This window comes from Catharus ustulatus, chromosome 4 (assembly GCF_009819885.2).
Source record: "Catharus ustulatus isolate bCatUst1 chromosome 4, bCatUst1.pri.v2, whole genome shotgun sequence".
Classification (NCBI taxonomy): Eukaryota; Metazoa; Chordata; class Aves; order Passeriformes; family Turdidae; genus Catharus; species Catharus ustulatus.
The window spans coordinates 21,850,711-21,874,018 of record NC_046224.1 but is presented as its reverse complement, the minus strand read 5'-3'; the positions used below and the strand labels follow the sequence as shown (position 1 = coordinate 21,874,018).

At 44.8% G+C, this 23,308-nt stretch overlaps 1 protein-coding gene across 1 annotated transcript in view; it reads left to right on the top strand.

The window, feature by feature from the left end:
* Positions 1-23,308, top strand: part of GRIN2B (glutamate ionotropic receptor NMDA type subunit 2B) — a 206,584-nt gene that overhangs the window by 12,383 nt on the left and 170,893 nt on the right. The window contains exon 2 of the mRNA XM_033058313.1: positions 21,500-21,928. Within this exon, the coding sequence (XP_032914204.1) occupies positions 21,518-21,928 (411 nt within the window). The 5' untranslated portion in view covers positions 21,500-21,517. The remainder of the gene's footprint in view (positions 1-21,499; positions 21,929-23,308) is intronic.

Sequence of the window (23,308 nt, the reverse complement as noted above, 5' to 3'; positions counted from 1 at the left end):
ATTGAGCTGTGCCTCTTGTAACTGGCAATGAGACATGAAATATTCACACCAGTAAATAGAAGAACATACTGGGGAATAGCTGCAGAATCTTGACCAGATCTCGTGGTGCGCTGAATGGATGGAGTTCCTCAGCGCAAAACTGAAGGGCTTGGAGAAGATGTAATTGGGAATCATCTTGTCATGTGCTAGACTGGGAAGGTAAGAGCCACACTAAGCTTTCTGTTGGCCACAGTCAACTCCCAGTTAGGTGAAGCCAAGCTGACCACCTCCATCATGGTTGAGCTGGTCTAGTACATGCTGATCAGCATTTGGCAGAAGGTGGCCATGCTCGGTCTGTGCCCAGAGGTATGGTCAGGTGGTTTGGATGCAGCTCCTCTGCTTTAGATCTATGCACAGGTCTGGTCTTTCTTATCGACTAGAAGCACACTAGTCTCTTGCAGGAGGACACTTGGGCTTCAAGCAAGTGCAAAGTGTGGGAAAGGTATATGTGTGCATCTGTGCCATCTCATGTTTTCTGAATGTACGAAGGACAGACACAGTTTTGTATTTTTATGCAACCCACTTTGTTTTCTCTCTCTGCTGAGACAGATTCTGTTATAAAGATCTTTGTCATAGTGCTAACAACTGTCATGAATCCAGCCAATTCACATGTGTTGTGGCTTTTCAAATGACTTGAGTTGTGCTAAGCTTCCTTCCTTCTGAGTCTTAAAGTTGATCGAAAAACCTCTTGATGCTGGTGAGGAGGAAGCGGGCTGACAAGGGTTATGAGCATAGGTTGTGGCCAGAAGACAGATTTATACATCTTGTTGGACTTTCACTGTCTGCATTCTGGTCCTGCTAAAACCTGGACCATGAAGGACTGAGAGAACTGACACATTTACCCACACTGTCAGTACATATTAATGGGAGAGGGTAGGAGGGAGTAGCCGTTGTTTTATTTTGGACTTCTCTTTGAAGAGGGAAGCTGATGCTACAACCCACTTGGTGTGGTAGATGTGCCCCCTTCATCTGGGTCCCAGAGCAGAAGGGGAGCAGGCACAGTCAGAGATACAGTGTCAAGGACCCCCCCACTTCACTGAGACCCTGCTGAGCCACAGCTGTCTTGTGGCTGTCAGAAGCTGAACTGGGCTGAGCAGCATCTCCTCCGTGGAGCTGAGCAGGCATGTAGGCAGTGAATCACGCTGCCCAGGGCAGGCTCCTCACCCACCCTACCTTTCCCTTGTTCTTCCATCTTCTTTTCTCCTCCTACAGTCTGAACAAACCCAACTGCACTTCATTCCGTAAAGCTTTGCGCCAGGGCAGTCCTGCAGGTGGTTGGTGTGGCTGGGGAGGGAAATGCACTGTGTCTCAGTGCCTTTGAACTACTTTAGGAGCTGTTGGAGACTCTGGTGTCTGGGAGCTGGAAGGGCAGGGGAAGAGTTTTGAAGGAGATTTCAGAAAGTTTTCGGGGAGGAAAAAGGTTTTTTTTCTCTTGCATCCTAAAAAATACTCTTTGCGCCCAGGTTCTGCTTCTGTGACTACTTGCGGCTCAGGCAGCATCTGGTGTGTTTTGCACAAATGTGATGTCTCACAGAAAGGCTTTGAAGTAGCCTCCCACCTCCCTCCCTCTTTGGAATGAAGGAGGAAGGAAGGCTTAGGCACCACTGTTTGGAGGAAGCTGATATTCAGGCTATTGGGAAGGTGCCATGCCCACTTGAGGGTGTGCACAGAAAAAGGCAGTGTACAGAAATGTACCTCGGAGTGATGCTTAAACAGCACCTGCTCAGTGCTCCCAATTGTTGTCACAGGGCCTTGCCTGGGTCTCCAGGGCCCACTGCTTTTTCTGAGAGCAGCAAAGCTGTCCCTCAGCAGCCCAGCATCGGTCACCACCAAAGCAAACTGAAGCCCTTGAAAACCTTTTGGCAGTTTTTGCCTGATTATGGGGACATGTCTGTGGAGAATCCATATTGTCTTGTGAATTTAGGGATATGCCTTGACTTTACTCTGATGACAACCCCCATGCCTTTGCTTTGTGAGAGTATTTCCGTTGGAAATCAAAGAGATTTGAGATATATAGCAAGCTAAGCAGTCATACCTCAGAATAGGATTTGGGGATTAACAGAGTGGATAGTAAATTGAATAGTAGGAGTTAAAATCAGGCTGTGCTTGAAAAGAAAGCAGAGATGAGAGGTACACCCCTGGAAAGCAGTAATGCTAGAAATGACACTGGGGTTGCACTGGTTAGCAAATGAAATATGCACTCAAAGTACAATGAGGCAGCAAAGAGGCTGATGTGATTTCTGGATTGCATAAATGGAACTGTTGTGTCTTGAAGCAAGAAAATGTTTTCTGCATGTTTCTAGTCATGTTTTCTTCGTGTGCCTGATCTGAGTGTACCTAGTCTAATTTCTGGAGAACTTAGTGTCCCAAAGATGGCAGCAAATTAGAACAAATTCAGTCGAGCAACAAAAATGATTAAGATGCTGGAGGGATTGATCTAAGAGGGAAGATTAAAGTAACTAATTACATTTAGCTTGGCCAAATGACAATTAAAAGAGAGATGTGATGACTGCCTTAAAGTGTGTGCTTAAGAATGTAAACAGAGCAGAGAGAAATAGAAGGAGGGATTGTTTAGTGCTGTCAGAGTGGCTGCTGGTCAGATGCCTGCTCTGCACCGCTACCGGAGTTGTGTGGGAGCCTAGAGACTGAGAAGTAGCTGCAGCCAAACAATAGCGGCAAATGAGCAAAAGAAAGTGCTGAATAGACAGCACAGTTCCTGCTGTGATATGTGGCAGAGGCTAAAGTACTGTTTCCAGGGAAGTGATGGTAGACTCTTGAAGGTTTGCTAAGAGTAGTATCCAGAATTCTCCTGGGGAGGAGGAGAAGGGTGTGGTGTTCCCACAGGAGTACTCCCCCTCTGATTTGCAGGACTCATAGATAATTTCTCCCCTGTCCTTTTGTCTGTGAATGTATAGTGTTGCATTAGTGTCAGGGGTGTAGTGTTTTCAAAAAGATAGTTTGCAGGGTGGAGCGGGAGCGAGCACAGGGACGGGGGAGATGACAATAGACACTAAACCCTGTAAGAACGGCTGGGAGAGCCAGACATGTTCAGTCTAGAGGAAAGAAAACTGTGGGTGGAAACCAAACAGTAATTCTGTAAAGGGCTGTTATAAAGAGAGGACAGGGGCCAATTATTCCCTTTAGTCACTAAGGGCAGATTTAGAAGAAAGTGGGCCCTTGGCTGAAACTGGGAAAAGCAGGATCTGTATGAAGAAGCAGCAGCCTGAGTGCTAGGTGACAAGGAGGCCAGGAGGAATGGGGGAATAGTTATGAATGTAGATGGCCAGGAGTGACATTAGACACTTGTTTATCACACAATGCAGGCATTGGGAAACTGATCTTGATTCAGTAAATTTTCATGTGATTCTGGAGCCTCTAAAATCTTCTTGAGCTTCTTAACAAGATAGAGCTGTGGTGCTTTTTCTTGCAGGTTTTTTGTTCATATTATGTGTATCAACATGTTTATTAATGTTTCTTTTTCTTTGATTACAGATCTGTTTGAGTGCTGTCTTTTGAAAGGGAGGGACTATGGAGGAAATGTACACTTCTTACAAAAATGAATGAGGAGTTAGTTCCAACAAAGTGTGGCTTAGTTGGGGCTTTTTTGCCCTTTTGGTATGAATGAGGTTATTTTGGGGAATAAAATAGCCTAATTAATTTTTAAAAAGTGTGCAGTTCTATATCTCCTCATTTTGAATGGCATGGGAAAATTTGAAACAAGAGCTGTTATCACAGTATTTTTCCTCCAGTTGTGCTTAAAAAATTCTGCACATTTTTTATATAAAGTCCATTTTCACATACTAGGCTATTTCACACATGGAAGTATTTTATACTTGGAAATGTTAATTTCCTGGTCTGCTTTTAAGAATGAGTGCATTTCCAAGTGAAAGGAAGAGGTGGGGATAAGAAACAGAGCCATTAGCTGGTGCAGTATCTCAGCTGGTGCTCCAGTCTCTCTGGGTGAATAGCTGTGTCGACTGTGATGTGAAGAGCATCCTAAACATATTCTTTTGTGATACCTGTTTGGAGGACCATTTGTAAAATAAGTGCTTCAGCATAGTTCCCTGTAGGACAGGGACTGTGTTCTGGTGTCACAGCTAGTTCCTGGGCAATTTTAAGAGGAATTTCAAAGAGCCCAACCTCAGAGAAATGGATTCTTGCTGCAAATTTGTAAGGACACTTTTTAAGGCAAAGCCTGAAGCACTGTGTGCAAGTGTGGGGCTGTGCTGTTGTGGGCTACAGGGAAGACCTGTGGTAAGGATAGGAGGCAGGTCATCAGGGTCCTCCTATCTGACTTTTCCATGAATTAGCTTTTATTTAGTTAATCGAGAGCTATGGTCAGTAAAGTAATTTTGCTTCCTTGCCCCAGCAATCTTTTCCTGCAGCAGTTCAGTGGTCTGGCATGCCCACCTTCATTGCTGGTTAAGGATAGTGTATCAGGCTGTCAGCTGGAGTGGCTGAAATGCAGGCACAGATCTCCTTCTGCCTTGCCAGCTGCCCACAGTACCTTCTCACTAGCCTGCCAAGCTGGGCTTGGACACGTCTTAAGCAGTAGCAGGATTTGTCAGAGCCCATGAGCAAGTCACTCAGGCTACTTGTGCTACTGTGAGCTGGGATGTTGAACACTGTACAGCTGTATTCAAAAGTCACACTTTCCTTTTGTGCTTGTGAGGTGCCACTTTTCAGCTGATGATGCCACAGAATTATACTTACTCTTTACTTGGTCTTAGCTTTCAGAGCTCTAGCCTTGGCATTCTTCAGTGGTTTGGCACTGAAAGAAAGAAAGCAAGCAAAAGCACCATACAGAGCAGAAAAACACTTCACAAAGCATATTCTGATGAAGTCAGCTCCTTGAACAGCTGCAACAGGGACAGCAAAGCAGCCAGAAATATAGAAAGGAGAATGTGATGGGAGATTTATGCTGGTGAATCTATCAGAAGATCTGCAAGATCTGTGCCTAGAGAAGATCTCGGTACTGTCTTATCTGTGAAGCCCTCATCCCACACTTCCAATGCTCTGCAGCCATGGTTAGATTTGCAGCTGTTTTACATGATGTGGGGTTTTGGATACAGTAAGATCCCTGATGACAGGGATGTCCTCTGAAACAAGCATGGAGCATATTGATTTTCCCCTAGATTTCTGTCATGGCTTCCCGCTTCTTATGTATTTATTTATATCTATTTATTCTTTATTTGGAAGGTAGACACTTAGCTCATGCAGTGTGTAAACTGTCAGTGCCAGTGCACTGAGTCACCCACATGCCCTGGTCCTGTGGAATTCTTAGGAAGAGCTGTACTCCTGTTGCTGGAGTATTGGATGGTGGTGAGGAACTTGGTCTGAAACTCACTATAGCAGAGCAGAATATTTTTACCTTTGTTAGTTTTGGAAAACCTAAAATGTTACATTATACCTAAATAACCCTCTAAATGCCTTCATTCCAGAAATGAGTGATTGAAATGATTGAAAACAAAGTCTGTTTCTTTCCCCAGACTACCTCTGAGTGGCCAGGTTTCACTCTAAATCAGAATGAAACTATACTTTTAAACTGCAAAAGCTTTATCTAAATGGAATCCTGCTCCTTTGCAAAGCTCCAGAAAGCCACTGTTTGGGAACACAGACTCACTCAGCTCAGCTGCTCAGGGACACCAGGGCCAATACGGACAGCAGCGGCTCTGAAAGTTTTATGTGTAGAGTTTTATGGGAGAGCAAGTGGGAGAGTGCCCTGGGTGTGTAAACGTGCCCATGTGCAAGCCTCTGTTAGCAGTGGCTGCCCTGTGTCCCCTTATGATGCTGCAGTAGCAGCTACTCAGGTTTCCTGCCCCAAAGGGCTGTGTGCCTGCCTGTACCCCAGCTGTCCTGCTGCATTCTTGGGGCTGGCATCAGGACACTCATGTGCAGGGCATTCTGACCTGCTTCATGCCAGGCAGACAGTGGAAGCTGATTGCTGGAGGCAGCCTTTGGTCTGCTCACAGATTGGCTTCAGGGATTATATGCAGGGAAGTGTGAGCCAGTAGAACTGCAGCATTGATGTACCACCCTTCTGCATGACTTTCTAGAGCTTGAGGGACATGAACTGCATTGTGTGAGATCTTTGCAGCAGCATGTGCGTTCTAATTTCTGAAGAAGACAATTGGCATAGCCACCTCCCCCTTTTCTCTAGGTTGCAGTGGGAACCAAAGTCCCTTTGTGCCTTTCCTCTAGCCTGTTTCTAATGTTGCTAATATCCATTGACAACATTTTTCCCTGCCAAGTGCTGCTGGTTGGAAGGACTGGTGTCACCCATGGTGAATCACTACATGTTGATGTATTTACTTTACCTGTTGCTCTGTAGAAGCTTGAGATCTGGACTCTGAGGTTTTGATGGCTCCCTGCCAATCAGGTAAAATATTTAGCAGCAATAGGTTCTGGGCATCACGTTTCTGACAGCGTATTTTATGCATCATTTGCTGTAAACTTTGGGAGATTTTTAGCTACTGCTTGCAAAGTAACTCCTTCTCTACTTTTTTTCCCATTATTATCTCTTCTTTTCACCCCTCTCACTTCCTACTTTTCTTCTTGTCCTCCCTGTCTCTGCTCTGCTATTTCCTTTCCCTTAGCTTTTATCCAGTTTCTCTGATCACTATTCAGGGTGTGTGCATTGCACCTGGCATGGATGTCAGACTGCAATGGGATGGAGGGACTGCCAGCACCTAATTGTGCATGGCCACCTTCTTGCAAAACATGTGCATTGCTGGAGGAAGGGCTCAGGCTGATGGGCTTTTTGGGGCGTGGGAAGCACCTGAGGGTAAGAAAAGACAAAGCATCTCTGTCACCCCTTTCTCTATGATGCAGCTCTATCTGCAAGAGCTATCTGCTTTACTCTTAGCACATCTGCTGGTTGCTCTGAGACTATGACTAGGGGGCAGTCCTTTTCCTTTTAGTCCCCTTCCAGCTGAAACTTTTGTAGGAAAAAGGGTACAATCATCCAACTGAAAGTGTGGTCACATCCATCCCCATGGGATCCCTTTGTCCCACCAGTTGTGTGCTTGAAGCAGACTTCTGTGTCAGCTGTGCTGACATCTGTCTGACATCCTGGTGCTGGGATGAGGCCCATCAAAACCAAAAGTCCAGTGAAGGTTGTATAAAAGAGAAAGGGGTATCTCTAGGTGAGGTTTTAGCATCAGATAGTATTTTCTGTAATGGCAGAGGGTTGTCTCCTGGAACACAGCAAACAGTAGGGAAAAGACAAGGACCTTCCTTTGCTTCTTTCGGGTGCTGGACAGCAGGTACAGGTTTCACAGGTACAAAGATTTCTCATCTAAAAAGTACAGTTGTCTGGTGGTCATCTGAGTTTTCAGGCATCTCTAAGGAGATGGCCCTTTAGAGGGGCTCTGTGGAGCAAGGATTAGAGCTGTCACTAATGGTTGTTCTGGGCCGATGCTGGGCTGGGGAGGGTAAAGTCTTCTGGGCAAGAGAACTCTGTAGGCAGGCTGGTGCCCTGCATGTTTTATGCTGCAGAACCTTCCCTAGACCTTTCCCTTCTTTCACACTTTGCTTGTCTTGCTTTGGTGCTGTTCACTGTAAGCTGTGGTCAGATAGTTTGACTCTTCATTACCCTACTGCCTTGACTCTTTGGTACGTGCATCTTTTCCACTGCTCTTGCTCTAAATGTGTTGTCTGCTGAACATGTCATTGCAGTCCCAGAGGGAGCCTGTGGTTCTTACTGCCTCCATGTTTGCCCTGTGTGACTGCTGCTCTGCATTCCTGTCATCTCACATCTGGTATTCAGCCCCAGCTGCTCCAGCTGTCCTGCACTACCAGTCCAGGAGATGATTGTTGGTGCCAGGGCCAGGTTTTTCAAGCATGTTTCTCTCCTTCCTGTGATAAGTCCGAAGCCATCTGGCAAAGCATCAACCTCTTCTTTTGCATTTCTGTTGGCATGGGACATATCCCCTCTTCATGCCAGTGGGCTTGAAGGTGTGAGGGAGACAGAACTGATGTTACCAAAGGGATGCTTAGGAAGATGCCTTGCTTTGAAAGCTGGCATCTGTGTGTGATTATTTTTCTTTGTGAGGGGATTAGGGACCCTCTAGGTAGAGTGAACCCATAGATCACAATACTTAGAGAAAATGCATCTTCCTCTTCTCTGATCCAATGGGCAGTGAAACCTTTCTGGCTGAGAATCTGCTGGGCTGAGGTATGGCAAGCCAGATGGTTTGAAGCAGGTACTGGGGACATTTGGGAAGCTGCTTCAGCAGAGATAGGGAGTGGAAAACGCCTGTAAATTTTGTAAAGCAGAATATCTAGTGATGAACAAACCAGACTGTTTAATTTCTTGATTTATTTCTCTCTCTCGCTCACTCTTTTTTTTCCCCTCCCTCCCCTCCCCATTGCTCTGGGCCTCTGCAGTCCATTCCCTGCATCTGGTGGCTTATTTCCCTACAGATGTCATTTTGGCAGTAACTCAAACCTGAGTACCTCCCTTAGGGAGTTGATGCACTGCCTGAGTGCTTTTTCTTTCCCCAGTGTCTGGGTATCTGATATTTTTGGGTTTGAGGCGGTGGTTTTTCTTTTTTTCTTTTCCTTTTTTTTTTTCCTCTTTTTATGTATGTGCTTTTAGGCAACTGCATTTTATATATAAATAAAATTTTTAGCAGTGGGGGGAAGCTGGTGGATAGATGGATCTGGAGTGGACGGTTCTTTAGCTGCATGCCAGGCCTGGGTAGATGAATCACCTGGAAGGGCTGCACAGCTTGCCCCACCGACTCATCTCAGTTCCAGGGCTGGGAGCTCAGCTGTGGTCTGTTGAGTCCTCTGGTCTCTTTAATTAGGAAAGAAGGAATGGTAAATGGGTATTGTTTTTTGTCTTGCTGAAGTACCTTGGGACTCTGGATGAAGTGGTGACAGGGCTGTGCTAGGAATATGGTCAGGGAGGTGGAGAGTCCCTGAAGCTCTGCAGGCTATGAAGATAAACAAGAGGAAGGGGATCCCAGAGCAACACCAACAGTGTAGTCAGTTGATAATGCATAAGTGTCTTATTTGTTCCAGCTTTTCCCCTTTTCCCCAGAGACAAATATCTCTAAGAGTGTGGCAAGAGGCTTCTCTCTGTGTGCTGTGTGCTCTGTATGTAGACTGTGAGTTGTGAACCCCTTCCTGTGGTTTTCAGTGCCTCACAAAGGTGCTAACACCTGTGAAAAGTAAGTTTAAGATGCTGCCGCATCAGATCAGAGGGGCTTTATACCCCTCTGGCACAGCAGTAGTGGAAATGAATAGTGCAAAGGCCTCTGAGAATTTTAATGTACTTTGGCATCTTCATAAATAGAACAATTGACATCGCTGGTGCAGAAATGCCTTCTGGCTTGGAAACAAGGTCCTGACACAGTGTCATCCTGAACAGGACACCAAAGAAGAGCTGTGTCAGAGAGGTTTTGCAGGAAGCAAGGATGGTGTCTAAGGGCTGATATTTAAAATCTTATTTGAAGCTGGCGACCCCATGGGGCTGAAGTTCATTTCACTGTGGCCTGGACCTGGCCTGGAGAACAATCAAAGCTATGTTGACATGAAAATCCCAAAGTGAGCATAGCCTTAGGAGTTTAGAGGGGGGTGAGTGGTGTGCTCAAGGCACTTGGAGAGGCAGTCCATATAGACAACTGGGTTTGCGTTATCTATATCATTTTGGGAATGGGTAATATTTGCAGCATATAATCTTTGGCTATTTGGGATGTCAGTATTGGTGCTGCTGTATACAAACAAGGGTGGGACCTAGGTAAAGACTTGCTAACTGACTGCTTTAATATGGTGGTTATTTGCCACTTTAACTGCAGGACTGTATAAAAGTCCTTCAGAAGGTGGGACTGGTACCTCAGTGCTACTGCAACAGTTCAAGATGGGCACTGTTAGGACAGCCCTTGAACTCCCACCCACTGTCTGAGTGGTGCCTCTTCCAGCCCAGAAACAACTCTTGGGAGGGGGAACAGCTGCTTTGTGCTGGGTGCTGGCCCCTGGTGTAGCAGTAACATTTGGGTTTCTAACTTGGAAGCTGATTTCCTTCAAGGGCCATACTAGATGTTAGAGCTCCTAAGATTTTTTTTGTCCATACTGTAAAGCCTGGTGACTCTGGTCTGCCCCCCTTCCCCCAGAACAATTTAAATCCAGGCTCTCCATTTTGGAGACCCATGCCTAGGAGATCTCCTTTTTGAATTTCTGCAAGTGAATTGAAATGGAGCTGAGCTTTACATTTCTACTGTCCAAGAGCTGCTGGAACCAGAACTCCTGGGTCTGTATCAGACCCTCAGGGCAGATCTCTTGATGAAATAGGAGTTTTCTAGGTCTGGTTTGAAGTTGTCTGAAGGATAGGCCCTGGTGCTGAGGGGAGCTGCAGCTCCACCCCAGGTGCTGAAGGCTGGCTGCCCATTGCAGCTCTGCTCCCTTACCTAAGCTCCACATTGCTCTTGTTCTTCCTTGCCAGCAAGGAAGCTGCTTGGGACTAGGTGAAATATGTCATGAGTTTAGACATTTTTGTGAGCATAAGCTTAACAAACCTGCAGTTGCTAATACATTTCATCAAAAACTACAAATCAGCAGCGTTTTGTGATTTGAGTCAATGTGGCAAAGTCGATACTGAGTCCAGGAATTAGGTTGGCACTTGCCAAGTATTTGTGGTATTACAGGATTTCCTTTCTCTCTGCTCCTAGCTAAACTAGGATTTGTTGTCCTCAAGATCTTGGACATAGAGGTTTTTAATACACTCTCTTGGGATCCTATGAGTAATGTTTGGTATGATCTCACGAGAAGACATTGCTGCCTTCGGGTAAGTGCAGTGGAAAGCAATAATTATAATCTCAGCTCCTGTAGCTTCTATTGCTTGAGAGTCAAAAGTACTTTAAATACCATAAATAATTAAACATTCCAACTCTGTGAAGCAGAGAAGATGCATCTCCACCTTTCTGATGAGGAGAATAAGGCAAAGGATAAGAAAGAAAACAATGGCATTTACACTTTCAAAAAATGCTTATTGGTTTTAGATGGTGATATGAAGGATTAGAACAAGACTTCACTTGTTGTGACTTGTTCCCTTCATGCTTGTAATATTTAAACCCAGACAATGAATGGTGTGAATATAAGTGAGCTAAGAGGTAACAAGCATGGACCAAAAATATGACAAGTGCTTTAAGTGAGAAATGGAGCCATGCTGAACAGAAAATGGATTGGTGAGAAATGATGGATGGAGAAAGCTGAGAAGGGTGGTAGAGTAGGACATACATTGTAGCTTGAAGGAAGTTGATGGGGAATATTGAAATACTGGATTTTTCTTTTTTTTTTTTTATTTTTACTAAGCCCTCATGCTATTTTAAAACTATACTGATCTTAAAGCATAAGTGAGCCAGGGCTACACTTTGCCCATAGTATTGATTTTTATTTGCTGGTATTCACTGTTGTGGCAATTGTCACGTTCTGGTCATGTTATCTCTTATTCTTGCTACTAATGCTTCTTTTTCCTGCTGCAAATGTAAGCTGAAGTGACTTCTGTGTAAAGGAGATGAGATCCAAGGGAGCTGAACTGCACCATGTTGAAGTCAGTGGTGGAGCTGGGCTGGGGGCTGGCATGGGCTGGTACCTCCTCACACTCATTTGCTGGCAGGAGGAGGAATGAACAGTTAATGAGCTACTGGGAAAGGTGCCTGAAGTAGCCAGCATCAATGAATTTGAGAGGCTGGAGAAAACAAAGAATAGAGAGGAAAAAATGCATGGAAATGGCATTCAGCTGAGCCAAATCTGGTTAGTCTGCGCTGGATTGGATCTTCCCATCCCTGTCCCTGAAGCATCAACAGCCAAACCTGGCTTTGCCTGCGTATCTTTCTGTCACTGCAACTCTGGAAATGTGATTGAGTGCTGAGCAGAGGGAGAGGTCAGTGGCTGCTGGGTTGGGTTCCTCCAACCGGGAGAGCTTTCTGGACATTGTTGATTGAAGGTCTCAGCAAGATGAATTGGCCCTGACCTGTCATACAATTGCAGGCACAGCATGGTCTGGTGCACAGCACTAATGTACTGTGAAAGCATATTGTATCCAGCTGCTTGATGGCTGGCCCCTTCCTGGTCATTGAACTCAGAAAGTTAGGGAAAGGGAAGAGAGTTGGGTTGGAAGAAGAAAGAGGGAAAAGGAGAAAAAAAATGGGACTACCAAAAATTTTTCTGATTTGCGGTTACCAGTTCTCCTGGCTTTAGTGCTTGTTGTAAGGATCAAGTTTTTCTAAAGGGTTAATTGTTTTTTGGGATGCTTTTGGATAGGGAATGTACAGCTCCAAATATCTTGAATGGCACACTTTTAGGTGTCACACGTTTGTCTTCCCTTATTATTTCTCCTGGGTAGACTTAGTTTTATTTTCCAATAAATAATGATAACAGGAACATAAAAGTCCTTTACCAGGGATCAGAGTGAGGAGAAGGGAGGGATCAACAGACAGGCAATTATAAGGAAGGACACTCAAACCAAAGTTTCTGGTTATTCCTCTATCATTTCTAGTGGCCTGAGCAGAACCTGCCTTTGACTCGGCTTCAGTGGCTGTGTCCTGCCTCTTTCCACGTGCTAAACCCATTGTCTCAATCCCTTTCACTTCCAGATTAATTACCTGTCTTATTTCACAAACAAGGGTGGCACTGTCACAGGGTCCCTTGGTGCCTAAACCTCATGTTCCAAAATGCTATCTGGCAGTGGAGAACAAGAGGCCATGAACTCCTGAGGGGTGCTGGTGGGCTGTGAAATGTGGCAGATCCATGTCTGTAGCACTGCAGCTTTGTCCTGGACAAGCTCACAGGATGCATCTCTGTCTCCACCCCACTACCTCCACTTAGCAGCTCTTTTGTCCTCACGTCTTTGTGCTTCAGGCATCAAGTCACCTTCTCTACCATTTCTTCTGAACACCTTCATAGGAGTCTGATCAGGCCTGGTCAACCCTGGCACTCTGCTTTAGGGCTGTTTCAGATTTGCTGTAGCAGTGCCATGAGCAGAGGTGGTGCGTATTTTCTCCTACCTTGTCCCTGCTGCATGAAACTGAAATGTGCACCCGTGAAGATATTTCGTAATGGATGGGCAGCTTTATGTTTTAAAACTGTATCCCGTGTCATACATTATATGTGAGAAGGTAGGCAGCAAACAGGATGTGTCCAAAGTGCAAGCGTAGTTTGAGGCTGTCTCCCTCTGACTCAGATGCCCTTTCTAGAATTCTCAGACTTGTAGAAGATGGAATCACTCAATTTTGGCCTAAGAAAGGAAATCTTTTCTTTCCTGCTTATTGTATATTTTAAAATACAATTCTGAATTGGCTTTTGCATTCTTTACATCTGGCATCCAAATAATTTAACACTGTCTCTTGATGTGAGACTTTGAGTAATCAATGGGAGTTTTGGTACTGGTGTGGAATTTGGCAGCTGCCTTAAAGAGCCCCTGCAGATGGTTTACCTGCTCTGTGTTTTCCCTTCAAGGAAATGGTGCAGGAAATGAGCAGGTACTGAGTGAGGTGCATGAGAGAGTTTGGGAAATGGGAATGTCCTTCCACCCTTGGAAATGAAAATTCTCCTTGTTTTTTAAATTTTGAAGTTCATTGTATCAATCTGTTAGTGCACAAAATGCAGAGTTGATTAAAGGTGAATAGAAAACCTCAAATTAATACATCAAATAATAAGAAATGCAAAGGATGTGCTTTCCCAAACCATCCAAGTGAAGTTAAATGTGCGTTTCTGATGGTTATTAATGGATTGGAGGTATTTAAATCCCTAGCTTTTGGAAATTGTGGTCTTTAATATCCTCATGTTATTAATGTGCTGTCGATTCCTGCTTGGAAATGAAAACTGGAAGTGGAGAATTAAGAAAGGAAGGAAGGGATTGTCCAATGGATTTTCAAAAGGCTTCAGTTCTATTTAAGAAGCAAACCTGGTGCTGCTCTGCGCAGCGCTCTGCTTCCTGTTTAAACTGATTCTTGCGCTTCAGGAGGCAAAGCTGCTTTCAGCCATGCTGAAATCCTGTGGAGGGGCCCTGCATGCAGCAGCATGTCCCTTGATTTGGATGGTCTCTGTCTGAGCCAGGATTCAGTTCTGAGGTGGGGCAGACAGCAGTTGCAAGTGGGAAATGGTGTATACCTTCTAAGCTTTGAAATCCTTTGTTTCAAGCAGAGCATACACATGCATAGAGTGACAGCTGTGGCAACTGAACCCTCCAGGTGGTGAGAATATTTCAGTCTCTGGCAGGGAGGACCTGTCTCAACCCTCTAAACTTCTCTAAGCAGGATGCTGGGGGAAGGGTGAGATCCTGGCAGGGGAATAGTGGCTCTAGCCTGGCTCAGCAAGCCAGGCTTGCAGAGGCTGTGCCAAGCCTCTCTGCTCTGGCATTTAGAAGCTGGCACTGGGCAATGCCAGACTGACCTGCTGTCTCTCTTAATGGCTTTTGTGTGTGTGACACTGAGTCCTGCAGCTCTGCACGTGTGTGCCAGTCTGGGTAAGCAGGTCAGACCCGCTCCTTTGCTCCCTCGCCCAGACATTTCTTTCATTCTCCTTCACTCCTCCTGATGAAGATCCAAGGGAACTTGAATTATGAGGAGCAATAAACACAGCTGAACTTTTGCAGCAGCAGAGGCAAGCCTCAAGGGGTGATCAGATAACCACCTATAAGCATTTTCGCAGTGGAAACGGTGAGTTGAGAGGGAGAAATGGTTTAGGCTGAATGAAGGAGATATTATTAAATTTACAGGATAGCTGAGCAAAGGGAAAATTTAGGCTCAGTTTAGGGATATCTTTCAAAATATAAGCCATCTCCTAGCAGTGGTAATCTTATTGATTGAGTTATTTCAGAGCAGGTAGTGTGCTAAAGCAGGTGCTGTAGACAATAATCCTGAAGTGACTAGGGAAGGGCAAGACTATTAAGCAGAGGATTTTAATTTTTGATTTCTATGAATCATTTGGTATTGATCTCAACAGAAGGTTGCAGGCTGTGGCTGTATAAGCTATCAGCTGTAATATGTAAAATACGTGGGTGGGAGGAAGTGGGAAGGACACTGGGAACTTACCCTTGGGCAAGCTTAAAATAATGAGACATAGCTCCTCATCTATTGGGAATGATATGGGTCTAATTGATGATCAAAGCGTTTTTTGTACTGCCTTAAGTGCAGGGAGAGAATTGCACTTCTTTTCATGGGGTAGAGAAGGGGAAGCACTTTTCCACCTTATTTTTGCATACACCTGTTGGATACACAGAGGCGAGCTAGCCTCTGATGTATCTGACGCTGCCCAAGTCAGGGAACTTGGTTTAAGACTGGTTTAATGAAGAAAGAACAGCTCTGAAGAAAATAGTGAATAGAAGTAAACATATGTGCTGTTTTCCACCCAGTGTGTATGGAAAGAGAGCTAACAGTGAGGTAATGAGGGAGCTCCAAGGGCTTTGAAGGCTTTGGCTGAGGGTGTGTGATGCATCCCCCAAAAGAACAAGGCTGACTTGGGAGAAATAAGGGAAAATTAGAAACATTTGTTGTGTTAGATAGAAATGGATCTGTGGGATGTTACAGGCATGGACAAAGGTATCTAAGGAAGAGGGACTGATTGTGAAGCATAGAAAAAAGACCTTGGAGGAATGTTTCTGCCACTGTTGTAGGAGCATTTACAGCACAGAATGATAAGTGATGTCCAAATCTAGTTAAAATAAACTAAACCATATCAGGTTTCATCTGAAACTACTGAAATGAATTTAGAGAGCTGTTTAGTCAAGGTCACCATAATAAACCCTTTCGGTCCAGGTGCTGGATTGTTGCATTCACCACTGTGTATGGCACTTTCCATTGTCTCTAGTCTCTGCCATTTTTCTGCTCTGAATGTATGGAGATTTTCCTGCAGCATCATTCATTCTGTTTATCAGCACCTGAAGTGTGCAGGCTCTTTCAAGACACATCTATTGTGCCCCAGATCCATCCTCCTCTTCTTTGCGTCTGTTGACAAAATTCCTGGAACAACAGGGCTGTGAGCCAGAAGAAGATTTATGGGCACTTATGTCACCTGTGTGGTAAACAGTAATATGGGAAACAGCAGCATAGGAGTTGTCAATGTACAAATAGCCTGGGCTGAAGATAGGGTAGGATGATAGTTACAGCAGTGTTAGAAGAAGAACAATGCCTCTTCAGAGGTATACAACATGCAATATGCAGCATGTCTATATTGCAAAGAACCGTGAGATTGGGAGGACTTCCTAAGCTGGAACTGGGTCTTCCAAAAACAGAGAGATGGAGAAACTTAAGTGTAAATTGTGGTGTGATTCGTAGCTTTAACTCCTAGCTCTTAGGAGTAATAGCTGATGAGATTCCAGTCTGTCCTTCCTTTTTTTTTTTTCTTTTTTTTAAAATGGGTCTTGTTAGCTGTTCCTGTTTTCCCATAAGACAGGTAGTAGACAAAAAGATCAAAATGTCACCAGTCTTCTGTCATTGGTAAGTACAGAAATAGCACTCTTCTTTGATCTGGCCATACTTGTATTTCCTTGTGTGACAGCCCAGTAGCCATCTATTGCAATGCTGACTTCCCTACAGCTTTTTCTAGTGCACTTGTTCTCTGGTGGTGTGTTGGATACTCAGCCTAAAGCACCTTTGAGGGTTGTAAAGTATTTCACAGGTGAGATGGATTTCTTCCTAACTCCAACTAGATCCTGAAACATGAGGATTGCTTTTGGGTTCATTGTCTGATGCTGCTGAAACTGTCAGAGGAATGAAGGCAGTGTGAATTAAGATGCTGTCAAAGGTGAGCAAATGCCAAAGGGCGATGCTGATGTCTGACACTGGGTCTGGCAGGACATCTGTCTTTAGGTAGTGAAGGGACTGAGGGTGGTGATAGTGGTAAGGCCTGGAATTGGGCTACTGATGGGAGTAGGGCTGGGAATTAGCACTGCAGTTGGTGCAGATACAAAATTAGCTGTTGAATTCAGATTCTGTGGCTTGAAGTCTAAGTGGTGTTTAGAGCATCAGAGCTCTCAGTGAGCTGAGCCCAAAAAACATTGGGATAGGATCTTCCTTGTGGCCCTCCAATGAAGCATAGGAGGGGGAGGCTGGAGGCAGGCTTTTCATATGGAGCTGATACCCCAGTGAAGTTCCCTTTGATGGTGGCTAGGGGCATTGTTCAGCCTCCTCCCAAGCATTGTCTTCATCTTAATTAGGAAAACTGCCTTCAAGACAGCTTTTTGTCTGGAACTGCAGTATTACATGACTTCCTTTCGTCTTGCTATTTTGAGCTTGGAGATTGAGTTTGGGGAGCCTGCAAACACCCCTCCTAGAGGGCATTGTGCAAGGCTACCTAGAAAGCATGATTGCAGCAGGAGGATTGCAACAGAAGTACCCCAAAAACCTGTGACCAGCCCTTGTTCTGCCTCAGTTTCTTCACCTGACCTGAAGATGGCTTGGCTTTGCTGTACGATGCTGGAGTAGTAGTCTGTTTACAGTTAGCCTGGTTGAATGCACGGTGACCTATTTGTGTACTTTCTGTATTTTGAAATATCATCCAGAAATATCTCTTAATGCTGAGCTGTATTTTGCCTGTGCAGCCTAATAATTTTCTATTAATACTTACCTTAGGTCTGATCCACATAAAAGTGCAGTGTCAAGTAAGGTTCTCATGATATTTTTAAGCAATCTAACCTTTGGTCCTGGCTAAATTCCAATTGGAATAATTACTGTCTGACTACCTACATTCCTCTTGCATTTTGAATTGGAGAAGTTAGCTTTCACTTCCCATTTTGAAAATGATTGTGTAACAATGCTCTGCAGTAAGTACATGCTGCATTCCTCTACAACGGTGGATGTATTTTATTGGTAAGTAAAATAACATTATAGAGGTATAATGATTTTACTGGCATGTTTATACCTAAATATAGGTATGTCTGTAAAACCACTTCATCTAATGGCCCTACCATATATTATTTCCTAGGAAATCAGAGACAATATAGTAGTGTGCAGTAATGTGTAAAGGATTTTATGTACCAGTCTGGAGTTTGGGATTTACTAAATTGTTTTGAAATGCCATAATCACAGGAAATACTTCAAACAGTGTGTTGCCCCACACCACCTCTAAAGGAAAATCCTGCTCATGTAAAATACTTGGTAATAAAATATACTTGCATGTTTTTATAATCATTCTTGACTGGTGAAATTATACTGTAAAATTATTAAAATTTCTTGAAATGACAAAGGGTATTACAGCTGTAGCCTTGTGAGGTGCATATGAATTTCTTTGTGTGTGAATTTCTCCATCCCCCTTTTTCACTGAGACAGGAGCACACTTAGAAGGAGGTCTGTGTGCTACCTCCAGTGCTTTCTTGATTGAGTACCTTGACTATTTGCACTTGAACACTGTAGAAATTATGGACAAAAGTTATTGCTCTGTTGGCAGAAATATATTTTCACAATAGTTCTGGGGTGCCCTTAACCTGATAAGTCAGTGGTGGTTCATGCCTACCTTGTCTCTGCTAGCACACATTCAAGAGGGGCCAGCAGTGAGCCAGACCAGAGGAGGAATGTGAGGTGAGGTTGGTGTTGGGATGTCTGTCCCTTTCTCTAACAGCTAGCACATACACATGTGTGGAGAGTGGCTACTGATGTGAATACAAGTCAGCCCCAAGGAGGGAAGGGGTTATAAGACCACAAGCATCCCTGATTTAGAGTTTGAGCAGCTCGCCCCTATGCTGCTGCCTTGTGGGAGCTGAATGGTGAAAACCACGCTCAGCCCTGGTTGGGTGTGATTTATTGATGTTCTCCTGCCTTACCACATCCCAGCTCCCATCCTATGAGGGAGCCCAGCCTGGCCCTGGTACCTGCTATTCCCTTAGGAGAACACTGCTGTCTGGCACACAGACTGCCCATGGGACACCTGAAAGACATTGTGAACATGACAGATGTGTTATGTGTGAGTGAGAGATGGAGACAGATGTCTTGGCTTAGGTACAACACAGGCTACCTTAGCATTGCTCTGCCTGACCCAGAGAGGGCTAATGGCTGAGGATCCAAGTTGGAGATGGCAGGCTGGTTACTGAGCCACAGACAACCTCCTCTTTGAATTAGTTTCTTCCTAGCCCTGGCTGCTCCCTGCACATCTGACCAAAGCCTGAGGATCTGGCACCAGGCAGATAACTCCATCTTTTATTGAATGGAAAAGTCTACCCAAGCAGGGCACAGACACCCAACAGATTGGCACCTATGTGCTCTTTAGGATCTGGGCTCTCTTCTGCTTGGAGGTAGATGCTAGAGATTTACTTGTTTTGATGCAGGTGAAGAGCAGGGAATGGGTTTCTTGGCTGCCCTTTTTCCCACTGGAAGAAACATGTACTTGGACGTGAAGGCTGACAGCTGCCATGACTGCCTCTATAGCTCCTGCTTGAATGCTATCTGAGCCCTGGGTTTTATTCCTGGTGGGAAAGGGGCTGGCAAACACCTACACTCTCCTCCCTGGGCATCACAACTAGCCATTGCTTAACCAAGCGTAATATACTGTGCGAGTCGATGCAGAGGGACCGCAGCAGACATATTTTAAGAGAACAAATATAGCATTTAAGTGAGTGAGCAAGAGAGTGAGAGACAGAGAGTGTATAGAGTGCATTAAAGTTAATAAAGCATTGCAGAAATGGGGACTGCATTTCACTGTGAAGGAATCTAATTTAGTGAGTCGTAATTGGAGGATAACAGTCATACTGGAATGAAGTTAACTGTTCATTTTGCCAAACTCTCAAAGTCTCTTGGTTCTCCTTGTGAGCATCTCTCAGAACGTGAATCCTTCAGAGAGTTTAGAATCGATTGGTGCTTCACACCCGCAGTCCCTTTCAGCTTCTTAAGTGGATTTGGTTTCTCCAGTGCATATTTATTATCTATTTTATTATCTGCTTATTTATCTGGTAATCTCAATGCAGGATACATCCTCTCTGCTTAGCCTGACAATGAGGGAGCAGGTGTTGAGCTTGTGTATCCTCCTGGGCAGGGCAAGATGAGGCCTCTTGGGTCTCTTCCCTGTGCGTGGCTGGTGTCAACTAGGGTTGTTTTTGGACTTCTTGCTTCCACGTAGTTTTGCCAGCAGTGTCCTGCTGCTGTGGCTTTCTTTTAATTTGATAGAAGCATGTGTAGCAACAAACAGTATGGAAGGGTCCCATTCTTGGACACCCAAGACCAGGGGTGTAGCACAAAGAAGTGCAGGGCTGGTGTATTTATTTCAAGTGTGCCTGATTGCTGAAGAGCAGAATTATGGGCATGAGTAGCTGAGTAGGACCTGTTGTGTTGAGGGAAAGTCTTCTTTCGTTTGAAATGCCTGAAATCTTCTTGGGACATCAGTGTGGCCCTGGGTGGGCACACCAAGCTGTGCTACATCTCACAGGGCGAAAGGGGGGACACTGCTCTGTTGTCTTTGATATTTACACTGCATGGGTGCTGTAAGAATTGGCTCACTAGGATTTGTAAAGTGCCTTGAGGATGAAAAGTGCTGTGGAAATGTGAACTATTATTAAAGCATGACTGAATAAATAAAGAGTGAGGAACAGCCCTGCAGGGAACTGTCCCACTCAGGCAGGGGCTAGAGAGATGACCTCATCAGGTTTTTTCATTTCTGCTGTTGTGATTACAAAATAAAGTAGACATGCTCAGGGAGAAGCTTGGTGTAACATGCCTGGCTGTAGTAGCTGAGGGTGAACCATTCTAAGCTCTATTGGCATTTCCACTTCAGTGCAAACACAGCTGTCGCATAGACTTGGAGGATCCTAATCCAGTTTTGGCCATGACCGCTAGGGAATTTTGTATTCCTGTTTGGTTGGTTTTTATTTTTTTTTTTTAATAAAAAAAGAGTCTTGTGTTTGTGAAAAGCATATGGCTGACTGTGCTACATGCTGGTGCTGTGTGTGTCCTGGTGGTGGTACAAAGGTTGCATGCAATGGACACACACATACATATATATCCAATGACCTTGCCCATTTCTCCTCAATTCATTCTGGAGGGACTGTGCTGAGAAAGGAAAAGAGAGTCCTTATCTGCCTGGTCTTCTCAGTCTTCCTGTCTATACCTCCAGCACAAGTCCAAACTGATCACAAGCACCAGTCATTCCTTTGTGTTGAGGGTGAGCACTCAGACAGGGGCTTGACATAAGCAATTAATTTCAGAAAGACAGCTGATCAGCTGTCAAAGGACAATTCTCTATCACTTTTGACTTGGGTCTCAGAGTGACATGGGACCTGAGAGATGACATGATCCCATCTTCTGCTGACAGCTGTTTTCTTAAGTGATGGCAGACTCTGAAATAGGGGCTGGACTGGTCTGACCCCCAAATTTAACAGAGCCAAAGGGCTAGGCACAAGACTGGAAGGATTCTTGGGAGGAGAGCTAGTGACTGAGCAAGATCAATGGATCTACCTTGAAGGCTGAGTGCATGACTGACTTGTCAATTAATCACTTTGTTTTACTTTCCCCCTTTTTTCTTCCTCGTTCAGGGAGTGTAAGAGCCGAAGATGAGGCCCAGGGTGGAGTGCTACTCTCCAAGGTTTTGGCTGGTGCTGGCAGTCCTCGCAACAACAGGGAGCGGGGCTCATGCCCAGAAAAGCCACCCGAGCATTGGCATTGCAGTCATCCTGGTGGGGACCTCCGACGAAGTGGCCATCAAAGATGCCCACGAGAAAGATGACTTCCACCACCTGTCAGTGGTGCCTCGGGTGGAGCTGGTGGCCATGAATGAGACAGATCCCAAGAGCATCATCACCCGCATCTGTGACCTCATGTCTGACCGCAAGATTCAAGGGGTGGTATTTGCTGATGACACAGACCAGGAAGCCATTGCCCAGATCCTGGACTTCATCTCCGCCCAGACTCTCACTCCCATCCTGGGCATCCACGGAGGCTCCTCTATGATCATGGCAGATAAGGTAAATTTAAATGAGCTTCCTTATTTTGCAGACCTGTGGATCCAAACTTAAAACAAAGAGAAGTATCTTACTCTGTGATCCTCAGGTGGTGTCTCATGGGGCTGAAGCTTGGGGGATTAGACAGCTTCAGATTCAAAGACAGATTAAAAGAGCTAACTGTGTGTAGCACTACTGAGAAGAGCCTATTAATCATGTGGAATTACCTGCAACAGAGAAAAACTGAGGAGGGAAAGAAGAAGGTAGAAAAGACCCACAAAAGAACCAGCCCTTTTCTTCTTCCTTAAGAAGGGTAAAGAGCCCCTGACAATTGTAAATTTTTTTAGGGTTTTATTTTTGCCTGTGTTTTACCTTAGAAGAGCCAGGGATCATAGACTGGATTTTTTCCTGCGTGTAGCTGGAGGACATTGTGGTATTTTCAGGGATGCTTAATACAGCTCTTACATCTTAATTGGAATATAATTGAATCTTTAATAAAGCCATCCTCTCTATAAAGTGTTCATTAGCTCCTGAAGTTAAATAGGTGTTAGCTAAAGTGACTAACCAGTCTGAACCAGTCCAGCTAAATCTTTCTTTTTTTCCACTGCACTACTTTATTCCTTCATGTCACAGACATTTCATTGTTTTCCCAGGCCCTAGCCATTCTTCTAAAGAATTAGTACACAAACAGCATCCTGCTACTGCTTTTGAACAGGGCAAGATGCAGAGAGGGAGTAGTGTCTTTGGCCAGCCAATAACTCTTAGTAGAGCCTCCATGGTGTGCAGGTGGACCTGATACAAGTCTTCCACTTTTCAGGAACAGGATGCAGCAATTCACACCTGAGTGTGCGTTTGGCCTGAGAGTGTGGCTAACGGTGGCCTCGAGGCTAGTGTTGGGCAGTGGGAACATGTGAGAGAAGCTGGCTGTCCCTTTCCCTGCAGGCTTGAAGCCAGAGAGTCAAGGCCAAGGCTTTTATTGAGAAGACCCTCTTGACTATTCTTTGCGCATCCCAAAGATGTAAACAGGGACACAAGCTGACAGCCTTTTTCTTTTACAGTTAGCTCTTAAGTGAGTCTGAGACATTCAACTAGGCAGAATCAGGCCTAATTGAATGAAGGGTGAGAACTGACCTGGCCACTATGGCAGCTCTTCCTCAAAGAGATCTAGTGAGCTGAGAAATCCAGGCACATTCTGCTTTATCTGCCTTGCAAGTACATAATCCAGTGCAGGCTATCGAAGGTACTAACAAATTATTTTCTCACTCTTTGACCAACTGTTCAGTTGACAAATAACACACAGTTAGTGTGCAGTGTTATTTGAAATAGTCACTGAATAATCACAAGTCTTTTTTTCTCTCTCTCCTTGAATAGTTGCACATGTGCTGAAGTCACACTGCCCCATTC